This window comes from Saccopteryx bilineata, chromosome 5 (genome assembly GCF_036850765.1).
Source record: "Saccopteryx bilineata isolate mSacBil1 chromosome 5, mSacBil1_pri_phased_curated, whole genome shotgun sequence".
NCBI lineage: Eukaryota > Metazoa > Chordata > Mammalia > Chiroptera > Emballonuridae > Saccopteryx > Saccopteryx bilineata.
The window spans coordinates 67,198,737-67,218,819 of record NC_089494.1 but is presented as its reverse complement, the minus strand read 5'-3'; the positions used below and the strand labels follow the sequence as shown (position 1 = coordinate 67,218,819).

At 39.6% G+C, this 20,083-nt stretch overlaps 1 protein-coding gene across 1 annotated transcript in view; it reads right to left on the bottom strand.

Annotated features, from left to right (window-relative positions):
* The window catches only part of LRP2 (LDL receptor related protein 2), a 255,526-nt gene that overhangs the window by 23,550 nt on the left and 211,893 nt on the right, over positions 1–20,083 (bottom strand). The window contains exons 59-65 of the mRNA XM_066279296.1: positions 19,549–19,665; positions 18,705–18,821; positions 17,706–17,843; positions 14,240–14,362; positions 9,924–10,052; positions 2,154–2,285; positions 893–1,024 (exon numbers count right to left, since the gene is read on the bottom strand). Coding sequence (XP_066135393.1) covers positions 893–1,024; positions 2,154–2,285; positions 9,924–10,052; positions 14,240–14,362; positions 17,706–17,843; positions 18,705–18,821; positions 19,549–19,665 — 888 coding nt within the window. The remainder of the gene's footprint in view (positions 1–892; positions 1,025–2,153; positions 2,286–9,923; positions 10,053–14,239; positions 14,363–17,705; positions 17,844–18,704; positions 18,822–19,548; positions 19,666–20,083) is intronic.

Sequence of the window (20,083 nt, the reverse complement as noted above, 5' to 3'; positions counted from 1 at the left end):
TAAAACGTTTAAGTATGCCAGTCAAATGTAAGCATTACAAGCCCAACTTACATGAAGAAATTAAACAGCCATTTTACTTTAGTTTTCAAAATAAAATTCTATTTTCTTATCAAGTTCCTTAAATCTTAGTACAAACTTCAAATTTAAATCTGTAAGATCATATAATTCTATACAGTGCCCCTTAACTGGAACATGCTGATTTAACCCAGACCCCTGGAAGTTTGCACTATAATACTTCTGACTGAACAATCTTTCTCTTTGTTTCATTTTTATCTAGTATTTGTAACTGCTTCCTATGGGATCTGATTCTCAGATACTGGCATTAAACTAAAATGCAGAACAAATGATTGAAATTATGAATGTGTCAGGCACATTCTGTCTGTGATCAGTAGTCCATGAGCAAAAAAAAAGGCGGGGGGGGGAGGGATATGTCAACAAGGTATCTTTGATTTGCCCCAGTTGAATGTTTTTGCGATCCATCTTGGATTACAGAGCCTCAAACCCTGATCTCAGGGGAGTGAGAGCTAACTAAAGCACTTCATTAATTTCCCTTTTAGTTGTTTCCTTCTAGCTTTTATTGTTTCTATCTTCTGTAGGGTAGCATCCTGACCACCTTCTGAAGTTTTTATCAAGATGGACAAGAGGCTAACTCCAGAATAGAGAGAAGAGAAGAGGCAGGGTGGGTATTGGAAGATAAGTCACTCATTTTAACTGGTGAGTTAAAAATGAGTCCAGAATAGAGAGAAGAGAAGAGGCAGGGTGGGTATTAGAAGAGAAGTAACTGGTGAGTTAAAAATGAGTCTTGAGGTCTAAAGTTTATTTTCTGATGTATTATACTCGTCAGCATTTATTTCTTCAAGAGTCAGTTCATCCCAACATTGACCCATCATACCATCGGCTTCACAACGATTTCCATAGATGCTACCCAAGGACCTGAACCCTTCGGCACAATAACACTCATAACTTCCTTTGGTATTCTGGCAGTTCTGTGGACACGTCGCAAATTGCTCACACTCGTTGATGTCTGTAGGCAAAATAAAACCAAATATGCAACATCTGCTCCCATCCATTCTTTAGAAACCCTGCTTTGTTTAAATCCATATTCATAAACAATGAAGACTGTGAAGACTGCAGATGAAAACAAGCAAATACCAACATTTGTAGAGAATTTAGTGTTTCAGGTACAAATTCACGTGCTTTCCATGTTGTTTCTCCTCATTTGATCTTCCAGAAAGAGTCTAGGAGGTATGGACTATGATTAAACTCAAGGTTCCAAAGCTGGTAAGCAATAAAGATAGGGTTTAAACCCAAATAATTTGACTCTGTTCAAGAGAAGAACAAACTTTTCTCTTTCAGGAAGCAGATGTTGTTTATTACTATTTCTTCTTCTGCTAACTAGCTTTGGGAATTAGAGTAATTGATATGGTTTCTGAATTGAGTTCTTAAGCTTCTTCTTCCAAAAGAACTGTTCCAATCATCTGAGTATGGCACATCATGTGTTAGAAACAGTAAATTAAAATAATAAAAGACATAAAATCATGCCCATCACTTACCATCTTGAAGAGCTATCTTCTAATGCTATATATTAAAACTCAATTATATATCTGATATAAGTAGGTATGTAATAAATACATGGTTTGACTTAAGATTTTAAACAATTAAGACTTGTGTTTGTTTAAAAAAAATTGATCTCACATAGTGATACAATAAACAGCCATCATCATCACTGAGGTGTGCATGAATCATGTTAATTTCACAGATATTACTGAAGGTGAGCTTTCTGCCCAGTACCCTGCTAGCACTGGTAAGATAGCATAGGAAAAAGTACTTGGCATCCCCAAGTTTTGAGGTTTTATTCACAACACAAGAATGTAATGACAAAAACAGATCTTCACATTTGTCATCATTGGTTTTATATATATATGGTTATATATATATATATATTATTAATTTATAACTTACAATTGCATTAAGAAACTGATCAACACCCTCTACCAGTAAAATTACTGGTGCAACTGAGTATTTTAATGAGCTAGCACCATGATTTTAGTCCCATTAAGAGAATGAAAGAGTGGTTTAATACAAGGGAATGAGCAGAGAACATAAAAAAGTACAAGTTTCTCCTAATTGGAATTGGAGGAAATATACTCTACCGTCACAGGAGTTCCTGTCTGAAATACTGACTTTGAACCCTGGTCTACAGGAGCAGATAAATCCTCCTTCACTCAACTGGGTACAATTTTGTTCACATAGATTTTCAGCACATGATCTCTCGTTTCCTTTATCTGAAAAGCAAAATCCCAGCATTATAAATACAAGGTATAAAACCAAATCAATCACAACACATTGCTAAGAAAGTGTTAGCCAGAGAACAATAAGATGCATATATTAGTCATAAGTCATACAACTGTTATTAGAACCATAAATTGGTATACATGGAAAGGAATTTTGCAATATTTATCTATCAAGGACTTCAAAATATTTACTCTCTTTTATCCAGTTATTCATATCAATAAGTTTTCCCTCAAGAAGGAATAAACATATGCAATATGATTTATGTTTAAAGAAATCATGAGAAAATTTTGATAATGAGAAAATTTAATATTATTGATAATGAGAAAATTTTGAAGGCAATTTAAATATACATTCAACAGTAGTGAATAAATTATGGTGTACTGTATTTTTTCAAATCTAAGGCACTACTAAAGCACCATTATTTTATGTAACACTAAAATAAAAAAGATCTAGGACTTACAGTATGGCATGTTATCAATTGTAAGATGTATCCTGGTTTCAGAGATATTAAATGTGAAAATAAACATGTATCTTAGAATCAATGTCTATGATATATGGTTATCTATATGATGGATGGCTATGCAATCATGAAAATTCATGGTTTCAAATGATACTTTGATATAGGAAGTATCTATAGTAAAAATAGAGAAAAAGATTGTAACACTATTTAGTATAGAATATTTCTCAAATGCTATAGAAAAGTTTACCTGAACCTATGTACTGGTATTAATCAATGTCACCCCATTAAAGTGAACTTTCTAAATTAAAAAAAAAGAGTATCTTTTTAAATTTTTTTAAAATTAAGAAATATTTTTTTTGCATATATATGTACACCAAATTTGGATTATTTCTCTCTTAATTATGGGATTCACCTGACCTGCGGTGGCGCAGCAGATAAAGCGTTGACCTGGAATGCTGAGGTCATCAGTTCGAGGCCTTGGGCTTGCCTGGTCAAGTCACATACAGGAAGAAACTACATACTATAAATTGATGCTTCCCACTTCTCCCCACCCCCTCTCTCTAAAAATCAATAAACAAAATCTAAAATAATTATGGGATTCAAATGATTTTTACTTTTGATTGTTAATATATTTTCTGGATTTATAACTTTCATAGTAAAAAATTTCAACCAATAGTTTATCTCCGTAGGGCCCATATGAATGACTCATTATCTCTGCTGTTCTGGGGTGTAGATCCTCCGGGAGAGCCTTTTTTAATGGTGCAGACTTTACTCAGGTCAATTCACTGCTCATTATTGCCCCCAGTTCTTCTCTCTGCCAGTATCTGTCCAAGCTATCTGACTTTCATTCCTGTTATTCTTGTCAGTTTGCTTTTGTTATTCTGAGTCGTCATCTACCTCCAGACCAAGGTCTTACAGGGAAGCTGACAAAGATAACGTAGATAGTGACTGTTAATAGGGGTACAGTGGGGTAGGAAATGTGGTTACCTCCACAAAGGATTCAAGAAGCTTTATCTACTTCTTAAATGAAATGACTCTTGATCATAGGCTTCTAAATATTTAGTCAAAGAGAGTTGGTATGTCCTGACTCAATGACTCAATTATTTCAAATCCAAACAGATTTTTATCTACTTGTCTTCTACATTAGTCAATGAAGTGAACTTAACGACTTTTCAGAGTCCCTTAGAGTATAGTGATTATATAAGTACACATGGTTTGAATAAACTAAAAATACTGAGTAAAAAACAAAAACAAAAAACCACACTAAATAAAGCACGATCACATTCAATGGAATACTGCCCCTGGAGTTCATACCTCAAAGCTGTACACATGAAAGCCTATAATAAAATCTTGAGTTCTCAACACATGGACAAATAAAACTTTTCAGATTTTCTATTTCCTTTGGAGTCAGTTTAAGTGTTTTCTATCTTTCTAAGAATTTGTCCACTTAACCTAAGTTTTCAAATCGGCTGGCATAAAGTTTCTATAAGAAAATTTCTATAAGATTAGTAAGGATGTCTTTTCTACATTGCAAAATAAATGTAATTTATTAACATGGATACCCTTGAGCCTGTCACATAACCTCTCTAAGTCCCATATATACAATTAGACTAGGAGGGAGGCAGATTTCTGGCTCATTGTGAGGCCTATTAGTGGTTGGAGACGGTGTATAATGGTGGGAAAATAGCCTAAAAGGTTGGAAAATTTGAATATGTTTGATGGTTTGTTGAATTTTAGGTTGTAGGTGATTTGGTTTAGTTCTAGGGCTATTATAAATCCTATTAGGGTCACTCCTAGGGCTGTAAGCTTTAGGTAGAGGGGTATAGTTATTTGTGGGGGGGAGGGGTTGGAGGGATATTGTTCGATAGTAGGAATCCTGCAAAAATGTTCCCAATTAATAGGCGTTTGATAGAGTTAATCAGGAGCGGGTTGTTTCATTAATTAAAATAAGAGTGGGGAACCATGGCTGTCCCAGAAGTGCAAAGAAAATGATTCAGGTGCTGCAGACAGCTGTGAGGGAGGTGGCTAGGAGGGTTATTAATAAGGCTCAGGCATTGGTGTATGAGGTGTTGGCAGCCTCAATAATAAGGTCTTTGGAATAAAAGCCCGTTAGGAAGGGGGTGCCTGTTAAGGTAAGGCTTCCAATAATTAAGGCGGTAATGGTGAAGGGTAAGGTTTTAAATAGGCCTCCTATTTTTCTGATATCTTGTTCATCGCCTAAGCTATGGATGATTGATCTGGAGCATATGAATAGTATAGCCTTGAAGAATGCATGCATGCAGATGTGGAGGAATGCTAAATGGGGTTGGTTAATTCCAATGGTTACTATTATTAAGCCCAGTTGGCTGGAGGTGGAAAAGGCAACGATTTTTTTTATGTCATTTTGGGTAAGGGCGCAGACTGCTGTAAATAGGGTTGTGATTGCTCCCAAGCATAAAATTATGGTTTGTACCAGTTTATTGTTTTCTATTATAGGGTAGAATCGGATCAGTAGGAACACCCCTGCGACAACTATAGTGTTTGAGTGTAGTAGGGCAGAGACGGGTATGGGGCCTTCTATGGCAGAGGGGAGTCATGGGTGAAGCCCAAATTGGGCGGATTTTCCAGTGGCAGCTAGGAGTAGGGCCATTAGTGGGAAGTCTGTGTTTTCTAGATTTAGCGCAAAGATCTGTCGAAGTTCTCATGTATTAGAGTTAGCTATAAATCAAGCTATAGAGGCGATAAAGCTGATATCTCCAATTCGGTTATATAGGATTGCTTGGAGGGCAGCGGTGTTGGTGTTGGCGTCTGCACGGCCATACCATCATCTGATAAGTAGGAAAGATATAATTCCCACTCCTTCTCAGCCAATAAAAAGTTGAAATAGGTGTTGGCGGTTACTAGGATTATTATTGTAATTAAAAATATTAGTAGGTATTTAAAGAAGCAGTTAATATTTGGGTCTGAGTGTATATACCACATTGAGAATTCTATAATAGACCAGGTGACGAATAATCCTATGGGTATGAATAGTATTGAGAAGTAGTCGAACTTGAAGCTGAGGGTCAGTTTGATTGTTTGAATTGTAATTCAATGTCACTTTGAGATTACTATTTCTTGGTGGGAGTTGATAAATAATAAGGTCGGGATTAGGCTAGCTGCAAAGGAGTATGAGACTATGGTCTTAATGTAATTTGGGTAATTTGGTTTTTTATCTAAATTGAGGGCTGTTGCTACAATTGGTATGGTTAACAGAAGCAGTGCAAGTACAATTGATATGTTAAATAGATTTATTGCTTTTATTTGGAGTTGCACCAATTTTTTGGCTCCTAAGACCAACAGATAACTACTATCCTTTAAAAGCTTGAAAAAGCTGCGGTTTTAGGCGCGGTGGCATGAGTTAGCAGTCCTTGCATACTTCTTCGGTAAATAAGGGGGTTTAGACCCTATTACTAAATTCACAATCTAGGGTTTTTGTTAAACTATATTTACAGTATAGTGTACCAAAGTGATTTTTGGGTTGATTGATAGGAGGAGTAGGGGCACTAGGTGTATTGCTATGAGTGTGTTTTCTCGTGTATAGTTGGGCTTGATGTTGTTAATGTGGTGGGTGTGTTTACCTCGTTGAGTTATGATCAGTATATACAGAGAGTAGAGGGCGGTAATAATAATGTTTAGTCCTATAAGGATAATGGACATGTTTGATCAAGAGAATGTTGCTATAACTATGAACAGCTCCCCGATTAGATTGATAGTAGGGGGGAGGGCTAGGTTGGTGAGGCTTGCTAGAAGTCATCAAGAGGCCATAAGGGGTAAGATAGTTTGTAGACCGCGTACTAAAATTATAGTTCGGCTGTGAATTCATTCGTAATTGGAATTGGCCAGGCAAAATAGTATAGAGGAAGTTAATCCATGGGCGATTATCAGAGCAGTGGCTCCTATGTAGCTTCATGGGGATTGGATAAGGATTGCTACAATTACTAGGGCCATGTGACTTACTGATGAGTAAGCAATTAGTGATTTCAGGTCTGTTTGACATAAGCAGATGGAGCTTGTTATAATTATGCCTCATAGAGAGAGTATTATAAAAGGATATGCCATATTACTTGTAAGTGGGTTGAGGAGGGTTGTGATTCGTAATATCCCGTAACCCCCTAGGTTTTAATAGTACTGTGGCTCGTACTATAGATCCTGCAATAGGAGCCTCTACATGTGCTTTGGGGAGTCAGAGGTGGAGTCCATAGAGGGGCATTTTTACTATAAATGCCAGCATGCAGGCCAATCATAGGAGGGAGTTGCCTCAGGAGTTTTGTAGAGGGTTGGTCCAGTATTGTAATAGTAGGAAGTTCAGTGATCCTGTGGTGTTTTGGATACATGTGAGTGCTACTAGCAGGGGGAGGGAGCCCACTAGGGTATAAAATAGAAAGTAAAGTCCGGCATTAAGATGTTCTGCCTGTCCCCCTCAGCGGGTGATGATGATGAGGGTTGGTACTAGGGTAGCTGCGAATAAAATATAAAATAGAATTAGTTCTGTGGCTGTAAAAGTTATGATTAAGAATGTTTGCAATAGGATGAGTATAGTAACATATAATTTTTTCCATGTTGCAGATTCTTTTGTCAAGTGGAACTGGCTGGCAATAATTGTCAGGGGTAGAAGCCATGTTGTTGGGAGGAGGAGGGGTATTGACAGGGAGTCAGAGAAAAATATTAGGGAGAGGTTTAGGGTGTTATCGCTGAATTGGTTGATCAGGGGTAGGCACAGTAGGCTAATCAATAAGCCATGTATTGTTGTATTAATTCATATTATGTTAGTTTTGGATAGTCATGTAAGGGGGATGAATATAACTGTTGGTATAATAATTTTTAGCACTGTAGCAAGTTTAGGTTTTGATACTATGACTAATAGGGACAGTCCTAGGGCTGCTTTTCAGGCAGCAAACACTAGGAGAATAATAGGTAGTATGCTGGTGAGGGTTAGGTGGGAGTTTAGAATTGTTACAGCGATTATTATAAATAGTGATAGTATCATGCCCTCTAGGCATAGTAGTGAGGATATCATGTGGGAGCAGTAATTAATAGGCCAACTAGGGAGACTGTGAAGGCTAATATTGTGTTTATATAGGTCAAGGACATTTAATAGTTATGGGTGGGGCCATAGTCTAGTGAGTCGAAATCACTTGTTTTATTCTAAACTAACTATCATTACTCAGCTCATTCTAATCCTTCCTGTGATCATTCGTAGGCTAGGCTAATGGCTAGTAGGGAGATGAGAAGTAGAGATATGATGAGTATGGTGGGGAGGTTGTTGGTTTGGGTCGCTCAGGAGAGGGGTAGGAGAAGGGCAATTTCTAGGTCGAACAATAAGAAGACAATAGCCACTAGGAAAAATTTTATGGAGAAGGGAAGACGCGCGCGGACCCTATAGGATCAAATCCGCATTCATAGCCTGACCTGTGGTGGCGCAGTGGATAAAGCATCGACCTGGAAATGCTGAGGTCGCCAGTTCAAAACCCTGGGCTTACCTGGTCAAGGCACATATGGGAGTTGATGCTTCCTGCTCCTCCCCACCTTCTCTGTCTCTCTCTCCTCTCTCTCTCCCTCTCTGTCTCTCTCTCCCCCTTTCTCTCTCCTCTCTAAAATGAATAAATTAAAAAAAAAAATCCGCATTCATAGGAGCTAGATTTTTCTGCATATGTATTGGTCTGGGGGAGTCAGAATGCAATAATTACTAGTAGAGTTGCTAGTAGGGTGTTGATAGAGATAGAAATCAGCATGTTAATTACTCTTTTTTGGGCTTACTACCGAATCTAACTGATTGGAAGTCAGTTGTACTGATTAATACTAAAAGAGTAACTACAGTCTCCTCCCAGATCCAAAATCTATAATGTGATTATGAGTTCCAGGAGGTAAAATATTTCTAGACCAACTGCTCTCTTGAATGGGTTATACTCTTGTGAAACAAGAGTCCTTAACAAGAGTGTGACTTCAAGCTAGTTATTGAGCCCTCTGAGTTTTATTACATAGATAGACATACTAGCAGCAACCCGATGGGGCTAACTTGTGTAACAAATTAGATAACACAGGCAGTCCCTGGGTTCCAAACAAGATAGGTTCTATAGGTTTGTTCTAAGTTGAATTTGTATGTAAGTTAGAACAAGTACATTTACCTATTAGACACAAGTAAGACAGATATTTGTCCTAACATAATATATTTTTTTCTTTCTGTGCATATAAATACTTAAACATTGTCAAACCTACAGAATGTATCCCATTTATAACATGGGGACTGCCTGTATATGTGAAAGTACTTCATAAGAACTAGAAAGGACAACAAAGGTGTGAATTAACATATTATTCCAACATTTCCATCATGATATTGACATAGAACCATCCCTTGGTTGTGTTCACCATCTTTTTCCCACACAAACTCTTCCCTCTACTTTAAAAATAAAAATAAATGTTCTTTCCAAGGTTTACTGTGACATTCTCATCTTTACCAACTACTCTTAGAAGATTTTCCCCTAAGTGCCACAGACACTGTATTTGGTTTAAGGGGAAAAAAGAGTAAAGTCCAATAAACAAACTATGAAGCTGAGAGGCACCAGTGAACTGGGGAGCGGATGTGCTCTGATGTTAGGGAGAGCAGAGTCCAAATCCGGACTCAGCCTCTTACAGAGGGAAATACATGGTCACTGCAGTTAACCTCTAAGCTAGTATTCTCATTTGTAAGGGGGGAGGAGAGAGACAAAGAGAGAGGGAAACCTCACTCATAGAATTGCTGAAAGGATGAAATGAGATAACGCATGTAGTATTTAGCACGTTTGGTAGAAAGCAGTGATTGTCAACCCTTTCATACTTGGGGACAAGTGAAAATAAAAATTATTTCAGGGACTACTAAGGCAGAAATCACCCTGAACATAAGCGAATCAACTAAGGTCATTGGGTCTATAATCTTCATACAATCTCAGGGTGGTTAACTCTTTTGTGGACCTGCATGAAATTTCTGCCTGCCAGTCCATGCTCTGGCAGTTGAAAAATGCTGGCTTAGAGTACGTGCCCAATAAGAGGTGACCATGGGTGGGCTGCAGCTCACTCACAAAGTAAATTAAGAAGAAATATGTAGTTATCATCTACTTTATGTTATTGCATGCCTCACCACAATAAAGGATAAAACTGAGTATTTACTTACTGCAACCCGTTTCATCAGACTGGTCACCACAGTCATCGACATCGTCACACGCAAGGTGCTGTGAAATGCAGTGCTTGTTGCTGCACTTGAATTCATCTTCTCCACAAGGTCTAGGGGTTGAACCAACACCTGTAATTTAAAAATAAATTAAAGTCAAAACCTTTCCTTCTGTGAAACAAGGTGCTTCCTTCTGTGGCAGGGATACCAATGAATGAGCCCTGTCTCCCTTATAATTATGTTGGGATCATGTGACTAGTTCTGGTCAACAGAGTATGAGTTGGAAGTGACAGTGTTACCTCTAGGTTGAAGCAATTAAAAGCTCATGCGGCCCCTGCTTTGGCAACCTTGGAAGCCATGTGTCAGGTGGCCTCATAACAGAAACATCAACTCTGGCATTGGCCTCCCATTCAGGTGGCAAGACATGAGGACTCTGATACTGGAGGCAGGGAAGAGAGAGAGCTGTGCTTCGCAATGGCAAAACATTGGTAAGGCTGACACCCCGGGAAAACCGGGAGGCAGGTGCTCACTGAACTTGTCAGTCTTGGAAAGAGCTTAGAAAACAGAGAAGCATACTGGCTTGAAGAGTTAGAAACATACTCTTCAAGCCAGTATGCTTTTGAGAGGGTTAGTGATTTGCATTCTTGCCATTACCTGAGTTTGGCAAGGTAGTGTAAGAAATAATTTCAGGGACCTGACTGGTGGTGGCATACTGGATAGAGCATCAACCCGGAATGCTGAGGTCCAGGTTCAAAACCCCAAGGTCACCAGTTTGAGTGCAGGATTACTGGCTTGAACATGGGATCATCGACATGATCCCATGGTCACTGGCTTGAACCCAAAGGTCACTCAGTGGCTTGAAGCCCAAGGTTTCTGGTTTGAGCCCAAGGTTGCAGGCTTGAGCAAGGGGTCACTGGCTCAGCCTGAGCCCTTACACTCCCAGTCAAGGCACGTATGAAAAGCAATCAATGAACAACTAAAATGATCTAACTATGAGTTGATGTTTCTCATCTCTCCCTTCCTGCCCCCTCCAGAGAAAAAAGAAAATAAAAGAAATAAGCTCAAAAAAAAAAAAAAAAAAAAAGAAAAGAAAAGAAAAAGAAAGAAATAAGCTCAAGGAAACATTGATTGATTTACAAGGAGAAACAAAAGAACGTAAATTCCAGAAATTTGCAGTGTGGGACAAGCTGACTGCATTTACAATAGATCCCAAACAGTAAGAATCTGACGTTTAAAAGGTTTTGAGACATAAAGACCCAGTAAAACCTTATCTGGATGAAACGACTGCCCATCTATTTTCCAAAATGGCCTGAATATAACCGACAAACAGTTGAGGCAAAGGCCCATGAGGGAAACAAAGCAAAGCAATAAAGCAGATTCAAGAACTATGTCTCATGAGGAACACTGAGTGAGGTTATTGGCTCTTAAACAGATGGGAAGCAGACAGACCCAAAGCCTGCTCAGTTTCTGAGAAATATACATGACCAAATAAAACAAAATACAGTGACTGGACTTTTAAAAAGCTCTTGGGCGCCCAAACTTCTACAAGCAGGGAGTGGGTGGAGAAAGTGGTGTCGCCCCTAATCAGGGCATATTCCCAGCCCCTCTCATTTGAACAGACAGAGAAACAAGGAAACACTCCCACAGGGTGGAAGCAGAGTCAGTGAGGAGCAGTGGACACAGGTGCTCCTACAGAGCAGTCATGACCGCATCACTGAACCTCCTTCACTCCCCACAGTGGGAGCCTTCATAATGTCTGCAAAGGGTAATCACTAATTTACTCTTCAAGCCAGTATGCTTTTGAGAGTGAAAGGGGAACTATTAATAATTCCACCAAGGCAACAGGCATAAATCATGATTGTCCTGGGCCAACGTGTCACCCTAGCCCAGTGGCCTTTCAGAATTATTAAGACTGGTGATTGTAATTAAGACTGGAGTCTCTAATTCTTTCTTTCCTAATGTGAATGTTTATTTCTATTATGCTTCTCCTGTTCTAGCACTATGTATTAGGGGAAGGGTGGTACAAATAAAATTGTTCTACTGGTTTTTGGGTCTCCAGACCAAGAGGAATCACATCCAGAATTGATGATATGACTACTGCCCAACACCCAAAGCTTCTGGATTTCGGTTTCTTGATAAGACTATAAGTTATGTCTCATGGGGAAAGGTTAAAGGTGTACTAGGTGTGAGAAGCAGCAAAAAGGGATTTGGGCCCTGGCCGGTTGGCTCAGTGGTAGAGCATCAGCCTGGAGTGTGATGTCCTAGGTTTGATTTCCAGTCAGGACACACATGAGAAGCATCCATCTGCTTCTCTACTCCTCCCTCTCTCACTTCTCTTTCTCTTTCTCTTCCCCTCCTACAGCCCTGGCTCAGTTGGAGCGAGTTGGCCCTGGTCACCGAGGATGGCTCCACGGCCTCCATCTCAGGCACTAAGAAGAGCTCGATTGCTAAGCAATGGAACAATGCCCCAGATGAGCAGAGCATTGCCCCCTAGTGGGCTTGCCAAGTAGGTCTCAGTCAGGACACATGTGGGAGTTTGTCTGTCTGCCTCCTGTCCTCTCAATGAATTTTTTAAAAAAGGTAGGGGGGCCTGACCAGGCAGTGGCTCAGTGGATAGAGTGTCAGACTGGGATGCAGAAGACCCAGGTTCGAGACTCCGAGGTTGCCAGCTTGAGCGCGGGTTCACTCGGTCTGCTGAAGGCCCGCGGTCAATGCACATACGAGAAAGCAATCAATGAACAACTAAGGTGTTGCAATGAAAAACTAATAATTGATGCTTCTCATCTCTCTCCGTTCCCATCTGTCTGTCCCTATCTATCCCTTTCTCTGATTCTCTCTCTCTGTAAAAAATAATAATAAAAAATAATAAAAATAAATAAATAAAAGGTAGGGGGATGATTTTTAGTGACACAAGGATAAATTATGGTGGAAATAATTGGTGCACACTACATATCTATGCACTCCCCTGAGTTTCCCAGTCTCCTTTGAAGTTCCAAACAAAGGACTGTGAGCACCGAGACATCTGTCTCTTCCAGGCCCAGGAAATTAAGAACCTGTGTGCCTCCTCCATTTCACTCTCCTCCTGCCCCAGCAACCAGATGGCATAATTACCAGATGAAGAAGGGCCGCTTCACCTTCATCAAACTTCACATGAGTGAAAAATAAACCTCTGCTGTTTGAAGCCACTGAAATGCTGCCCCTAGTGATAGCAAGCAATGATTCCTTTGACTATTGTCCTGGTTTTTGGGAAGAATAAAAGCTTACAACCTCATCTGTCCACTCTGGGGCTTGACCACATGCTACAAATGCTTTGCTCCATTTAAAAAATGGCATTCATAGCAGGGGAAATGGAGAGGCTAGAGGGGAAGGGCAAACCGTCTCAGAAGTTTAGAAAATGTTTTACTTCCAGGTTTTCATCCTTTTGTGCTATGCCTCAAATATGTTAAGAATGTTATAACCCAAATAATGGAAGCCCAAACGAATTTTGCAATAGCGTCCAAGTCCTCCCTGACATATGTCCTCTCTGGGATTGGCGCTGGCCCTGAGCATTCTAAGGCCACATCAATATAAGGGACAGAAAAAAGAAAGATTAGGCATTCATCTAAATGCCTTCCAGAAGGCATTCTTTTAGGAAAAATGTAATTGGAGTCAGGGGAAATAATTTCCCTCACTGATTTGTTGCCAGGTAAATTAAATTGCCCAGAAAATTCATCAACTCTTCCATTCAATGGATAGTTTTTAAAACATCCTCAAAATAAAAAAACACACAACATTTTCGATATCTAAAACATTATTAAATGTAGCCAGTTTGAAATTTCTAAAAATAATCCATCTTTTTTTTTCCTGGAAAATAAAATTTCAGCCTTATTTACCACACAGCCTTTTCTGTCATGCATTGACAAGTTTATACCCCTGAATTAACAATTAATGACTCTAGGCTGAAGAGCGACCAAACTTCATCTTTGAAAACAAATCACTCATTAATCAGTGAAGTGTGACTCAACCACTATTGAGTGTTTATTTCCATTTTCTTAAGAAAAAAGAGGGGAAAAACCATATTGAATGTTTAAATCAAAACAATAAAATTAAGGGACTTGCCAATATCTCACTCAAATGAGACAGGAACAAGTGAGAGAGGGTTACATCTAAGTGATGCATGAGTCTATAGGGTCTAGTAAATAATTACGTCAGCAGAGATCTGCCATCAGAGGGGCAGCTCAGGCTTCTATCAAACAAACGAAAATCCCAGGGGTGCATTTTGCAAACTGCAGACAATTTGGGGCCCCTAGTTTTCCTTCCCCCTTTTTATTTTTGCTTACAGTTTTCTGCTTTTTCGTCACTTCCATCTCCACAGTCATTTATATGGTTGCACACCTCGTGACTATAAATACAGCGATTGTTGTCACACCGGAAACGATGTGGTGACTCACAGGGAATACTCACTAAAACAAAAGATGGAAAAACCAAAAATACAGATTAACAGTAGAACATCATGCCAATATCTAAAAATGCTCAAATGTTAACACCAAGCTTGCTCAATTCATCTATTCATTTGCTTATTCAATTAACCAATTGGCAAATCTATCTTGAATATCTGGTATATACCACAACACTGGGCTAGACTTTGGTGTCAGTGGGGAAAGAGAAAGCCACAATCCTTGTCCTCGTGGAACTTTAATTCTAGCAGAGAAATGGACTTTACAAATTAACCATTGAACTACAGCTGTGATGAGAGTGGCAAAGGAGATGTGCTATGCTATGAGAGTATCTACCGGGGGTGCCTGATACATCTTGGGGACAGGGGGGTCAAAAGAGGCTTCACATGGGAAGAGTCTGAGTTGGGAGAAAATATGGTAGGTTTCTGGACTGAACGAAAGGTCTCTGTGGCTGGAGCACAGAGTGAGGAAGACAATGGTGGCTTTGAGGCTGGAGTGCCAGTGGACCATACATGCATGAGCTCTTACTCCAATCATCAGGAAGCCATTGTTTGTCCCTTTGACATCAGTTGTCATTGAGCCTCCAGAGCATGATGAACTTGCCCTCCTGAATTCTCTCATACATTACATTTAAAGGCAATACCTCATGATCAAACCCTGACTCATTTTGTAATCCAGAGTTAGAACCCATGGTCCTCTATGCATGAACCAAGAATTCAATGAACTCAACAACACATGTGTTCTTTCACATGGAGGACTTGAGCTGTTTGATTTCTTCTGCCCGTACTGCACAGAGGGAGCTAGAAGAAAGACTTATAAAGATGTTGGGGGGGAGGGGCGAGTGAGATCCAAGAGGCGGTTCTTGGAAATATGGGTAATAGAATTATTTGCTGTGAAAAGCAAGTGCAACATGATAAAACAGGATTGGTAACATTTTTTTTAAAGATTTTATTTATTTACTTTATAGAGAGGAGAGAGAGAGAAAGAGAAAGGCAGGGGGAGAGGTGCGGGAATCATAAACTCATAGTTGCTTCTTATATGTGCCTTGACCAGGCAAGCCTGGAGTTTCAAACCAGCGACCTCAGCATTCCAGGTCGACTTTATCCACTGCGCCACCGCAGATCAGTCAGATTGGTCTTTTTTTTTTTTTTTTTTTTTAAATTTTTATTAATGTTAATGGGATGACATTAATAAATCAGGGTACATATATTCAAAGAAAACATGTCTAGGTTATTTTGTCATTAAATTATGTTGCGTACCCCTTGCCCATTTTTTAATGAGCTTGTGTCTCTGCCTCTCCCAAGTTTAATTTTATTAGCTGCAGACACTTTATCTTGCAAATGGAAGCAACTTCTAAGGATTTCATTGAAAGCTATGTATGCTTTCAAAGATAAAGATATTTTTTAAATTTTTATTTTATCAAGATTCATTAAATTAAAAACAAACCAAAACATAGTTAATTGCTAACAAGAAAAGAGGTGGCAAGAAAAATGTTGGGATGTCACTGTGAAAATATAATTACAGTTCTCTAAAGGAAAGGAAATATTCTGACATCATTTTCTCAAGTCAAATCCCTGGGCTAAAGACGAATAGTGATGAATGTCGGAATCCAAACGAAAGAGACAACGTGAAGCAAACTGCAGCAGAGTCAGACTAGAAGCTAATCAAGACTTCCAGCAGAAACATTGGGGGTGCCTTCTTCTTCTTCTTTTTTTTTTTTTTTTCTTTTTTCTTTTTTGCCTTCTTCTGTATTAAGGGCTTTGACTTATACATAATTCTTAACCTTCAACTTGGACCAGCATCAACTGTAGGGCTTATTAAATGCAGATATTGATGGGCCCCATTGTCAGAGATTTGGAGGGGTGAGGTCTGGGGTGAGCTCATAAATTTGCTTTTCTAACATGTTCCCAAGTGATACGATGGCACTTCGAGAAGTACTGCTCTAGAGTCTCTCCAATGACTCCAGACATGTAGCAAAGTGATCAAAATAAACTCTATTTTCATTCACTTTGTTCAAATCAGTCATTCTAAACCAGGGGACTAAATGAAAAGCTAAGGAGTTTTGTTGTTGTTTTTTGTTTTGTTTTTTGTATTTTTCTGAAGCTGGAAATGGGGAGAGACAGTCAGACAGACTCCCGCATGCGCCCGACCGGGATCCACCCCGGCATGCCCACCAGGGGCGACGCTCTGCCCACCAGGGGGCTATGCTCTGCCCCTCCGGGGCGTCACTCTGCTGCGACCAGAGCCACTCTAGCGCCTGGGGCAGAGGCCAAGGAGCCATCCCCAGCGCCCGGGGCCATCTTTGCTCCAATGGAGCCTTGGCTGCAGGAGGGAAAGAGAGAGACAGAGAGGAAGGAGGGGGGGGTGGAGAAGCAAATGGGCGCTTCTCCTATGTGCCCTGGCCAGGAATTGAACCTGGGTCCCCCGCACGCCAGGCCGACGCTCTACCGCTGAGCCAACCGGCCAGGGCCCTAAGGAGTTTTTAAAATAGACATTTGCACAGGCCCCAGCCATGGAGATTCTGGTTCACTAGGGCTATGCCTGGGCTGGGCCAAGGCCATGAGATTTTGAAACATTTCTCCCCAAGTGATTCTGATGTGCACCCAAATCGAGATTCACTGGTTTAAAAAACAAATCTGCATCATACAACAGAAGGGAATTTGATGGTCTTTAATCATTACTGAGGAAAGTGACTTTAAGGATTAAGTAGTCTTAAAATTTCCTAATCGTGCCTGACCTGTGGTGGTGCAGAGGATAAAGCATTTACCTGGAACACTGAGGTTGCCAGTTCAAAACTCTGGGCTTGCCTGGCCAAGGCACATATAGGAAACAACTACTATGAGTAGATGCTTCCTGCTTCTTCCCCAACTTCCTCATTCTCCCTCTCTTTCTCTCTTGCTCCCCCCCCCCTCCAAAAATCAATAAATGTTAAAAAGAAAAAAGGTTAAAAAACCATTTCCTAGTGGTCTTCTATGAAGCTGCAGGGGTTTGGAAGAGCTCCTTTGAGAAGCACAGCAAGTAGAATGGAGCAGAAATCCAGCACCTCTACTTAGACTCCGGCCACACAGATGTGCCTCTATTTATGCACATTGGGTTTCCAACTGAGATTTCTTTTGAAGAAATTGTAATCTAAGGTCTTAAATTGTTTAAAACCATGGATGTCTGCCCAACTTTCTCATGATCCAAATAGAGAACTAAGCAGGAAGGCCAAGTGAAATCACAGTAAAGCACGTCAGTGTTTGGAAATCAAAAGTTGTACAACTGCCTTTGAGGTCACATGTTTTAAATAAGAAACACTGAGATTTTGCCAGACAACATTGCCCCCATTCACTCCACTTCCCCCTCTTACAGCACAGATGAAGTTCTTCATCGGAACCATCGCCACAGTCGTTGTCACCATCACATATCCAAGATGACTGGACACAGACATGATTTTTACATTCAAACATAACAGCTGGGCAGTATGCACCATTGGGAAAACGAGTGGCTATTGGTGGAGAAGACATGAATTTACATTATTAGAAGAGGTTACTAGTGTTGGAACGCTAACCTGCTATTTCTCCTTTACCTCTTTCCATTGTAGCCTGCTCTTCCTTACACATCTGATATACTGTGTCCTTCAACTGTCTCAAATTCTGATGCAATATTTCTTAAAGACAGTTGTCCAAGCCCAATTTCCAATAACATGAGTTATTCTGTGGCTAGTACTAGACATTTTCTTTAAAGACAGGTAGAGCTCTTCAGCTATGTCAGCCCTAGCTTTTCCCAGGATACATTTATATAGTCTCTTTGAAAGCATGTTTTCAGATGTGGCAACCTCATCATCAGCAATATCTATCATGGATATTCACCAACAGTTATTATTTATTCAGTGATTTATAAGGAGTAAAATGTGAATGATCATACTGACATAACATTTTAAAATAAATACGTTATCATACAATTCATATGTTATCATGCAATTGAGAAAAATTGTAATGTTGCTAATCAGCATGTTCAAGTTATCTATACCCATTTATTCATTGTTCAAATATTCTTTGCCTGCAATGTCTTTTACCCAATTAATGATTTGTATTGTAGCTGCTAATATATAAATGTTTTTGATAGCATAGATACTTAATATATTCTTTATTTAAAATATTATTAATGAAATGCCCTTGAATAACTACTGTGAAATATATGGATATGGTAACTCAGACCCCAAGTGAACTGGTAATTATCAATGAGTGCTGAATGAAAATACCTGTGGCCTCCTAATCTAGGAGGCAGTAGCTGAGGAATAGGTGGAGTCTAACTTCCATATCTGTACAATTCAGATAAACAGCACCACTGATGTCTAGGAACTTACGACAAATAGCTTCATCAGAGGCATCCAAACAGTCAATGACTCCATCACATTTCAATTCATCAGGCACGCAGTGTCCACTCGTACACTGAAAATATTCAGGGTGGCAGGTCCTCATCTCTGCAGAGAAAAGACTGCTATTCCCAGAATGCCTTGGCATTGTCAGACAGATCTGTGCTCCAGGGGATGTAGTAAGGACTCAGTCTCATTCCAATCCACATCCTGTCACTGGCTCACACCAAACCCACAACTTACAGTTACAATAAATAATGAACAAACTTTCAAAACTCACCTTTCAAGATAAGGAGAGGGAAGTACCTCATTCTCTTCTATCTCTTAAGCTTTTCCTTATAAATCTGAATTCTCCAACTTTTAATGTTTGCTGATTTTTCTCAGACCCAACCCTTATTCAGTAAAGAGCTATAAAATTTACTTGGGGTTTATGATTCCTATTCTAATGCTCTGACCTCTACACCAGGTAGCTACAGTGCTATAACGCTTAGGGCCACTTTCTGGGGAAAGGTTGGAAAACAATGTTGAATTTGTTTGTAAGGCCAATGCAAATTACAGTCTGCTCTTAGGAAATGTTTAAGTTAAAATGAGATTTTTTTTTAATCTCTTGCTTTTCCCCCTATTTATTATTGATCTAGATTGCTATAAATTAAAAATAAAGCACAGAGTAGAAGGTAGTGTGTAATGCTAAGATTTACACATTACATAAATTACACAAAAATCATTTTACCCTAAAAACCTTATAAACACGCATCTAAAGTCTCTGCTTCTGTTAAATATGCTGCCTTTAGTACAAGAATCTACGGAAAGACTCTCAAAGAATTGTGACAATTACCACAGTCCCGCTCATCTGAGTTGTCTCCACAGTCATTGGTGAAGTCACATACCCACCGAGAGGGAATGCATCTCTGGTCATCACAACGAAACTCACTCTCTGTGCACTCCCGAGGGGCTAAAAGGAAAACCACGTGGTCATCAGTGGGTACCAGGAATCACACACAGGACAAGGTAGGGAGAAGGCCTCAGGTCCCGAGGTGCCCAGTGTCCTCTGGTGTCCCGAGTCAGAGGTCTGCCTGGGCAGACTGTCCATCCTCTAAAAATAGACCTTCTACCTCAGTTTTAAATATGTAAGAGGTGATTTAATCTTAAGATAAATTTTGATTTCATGAAACCCTAGATAAGCTTTTACAGGATTCAACATAAACTTTCTTATAAACAAGAAGATGCCAGTTGGATTGCCCTTTTGTATAAGAAGTTTTCAGCCAATTGCTATTTGCAGGTATAACCAGTATACTGGTTTGCTTAATTGCCAATAGCAAATAATGATCGCTTCTTACTTCTAAAAGGTGTCTAAATTTAGAAGTCTTTTA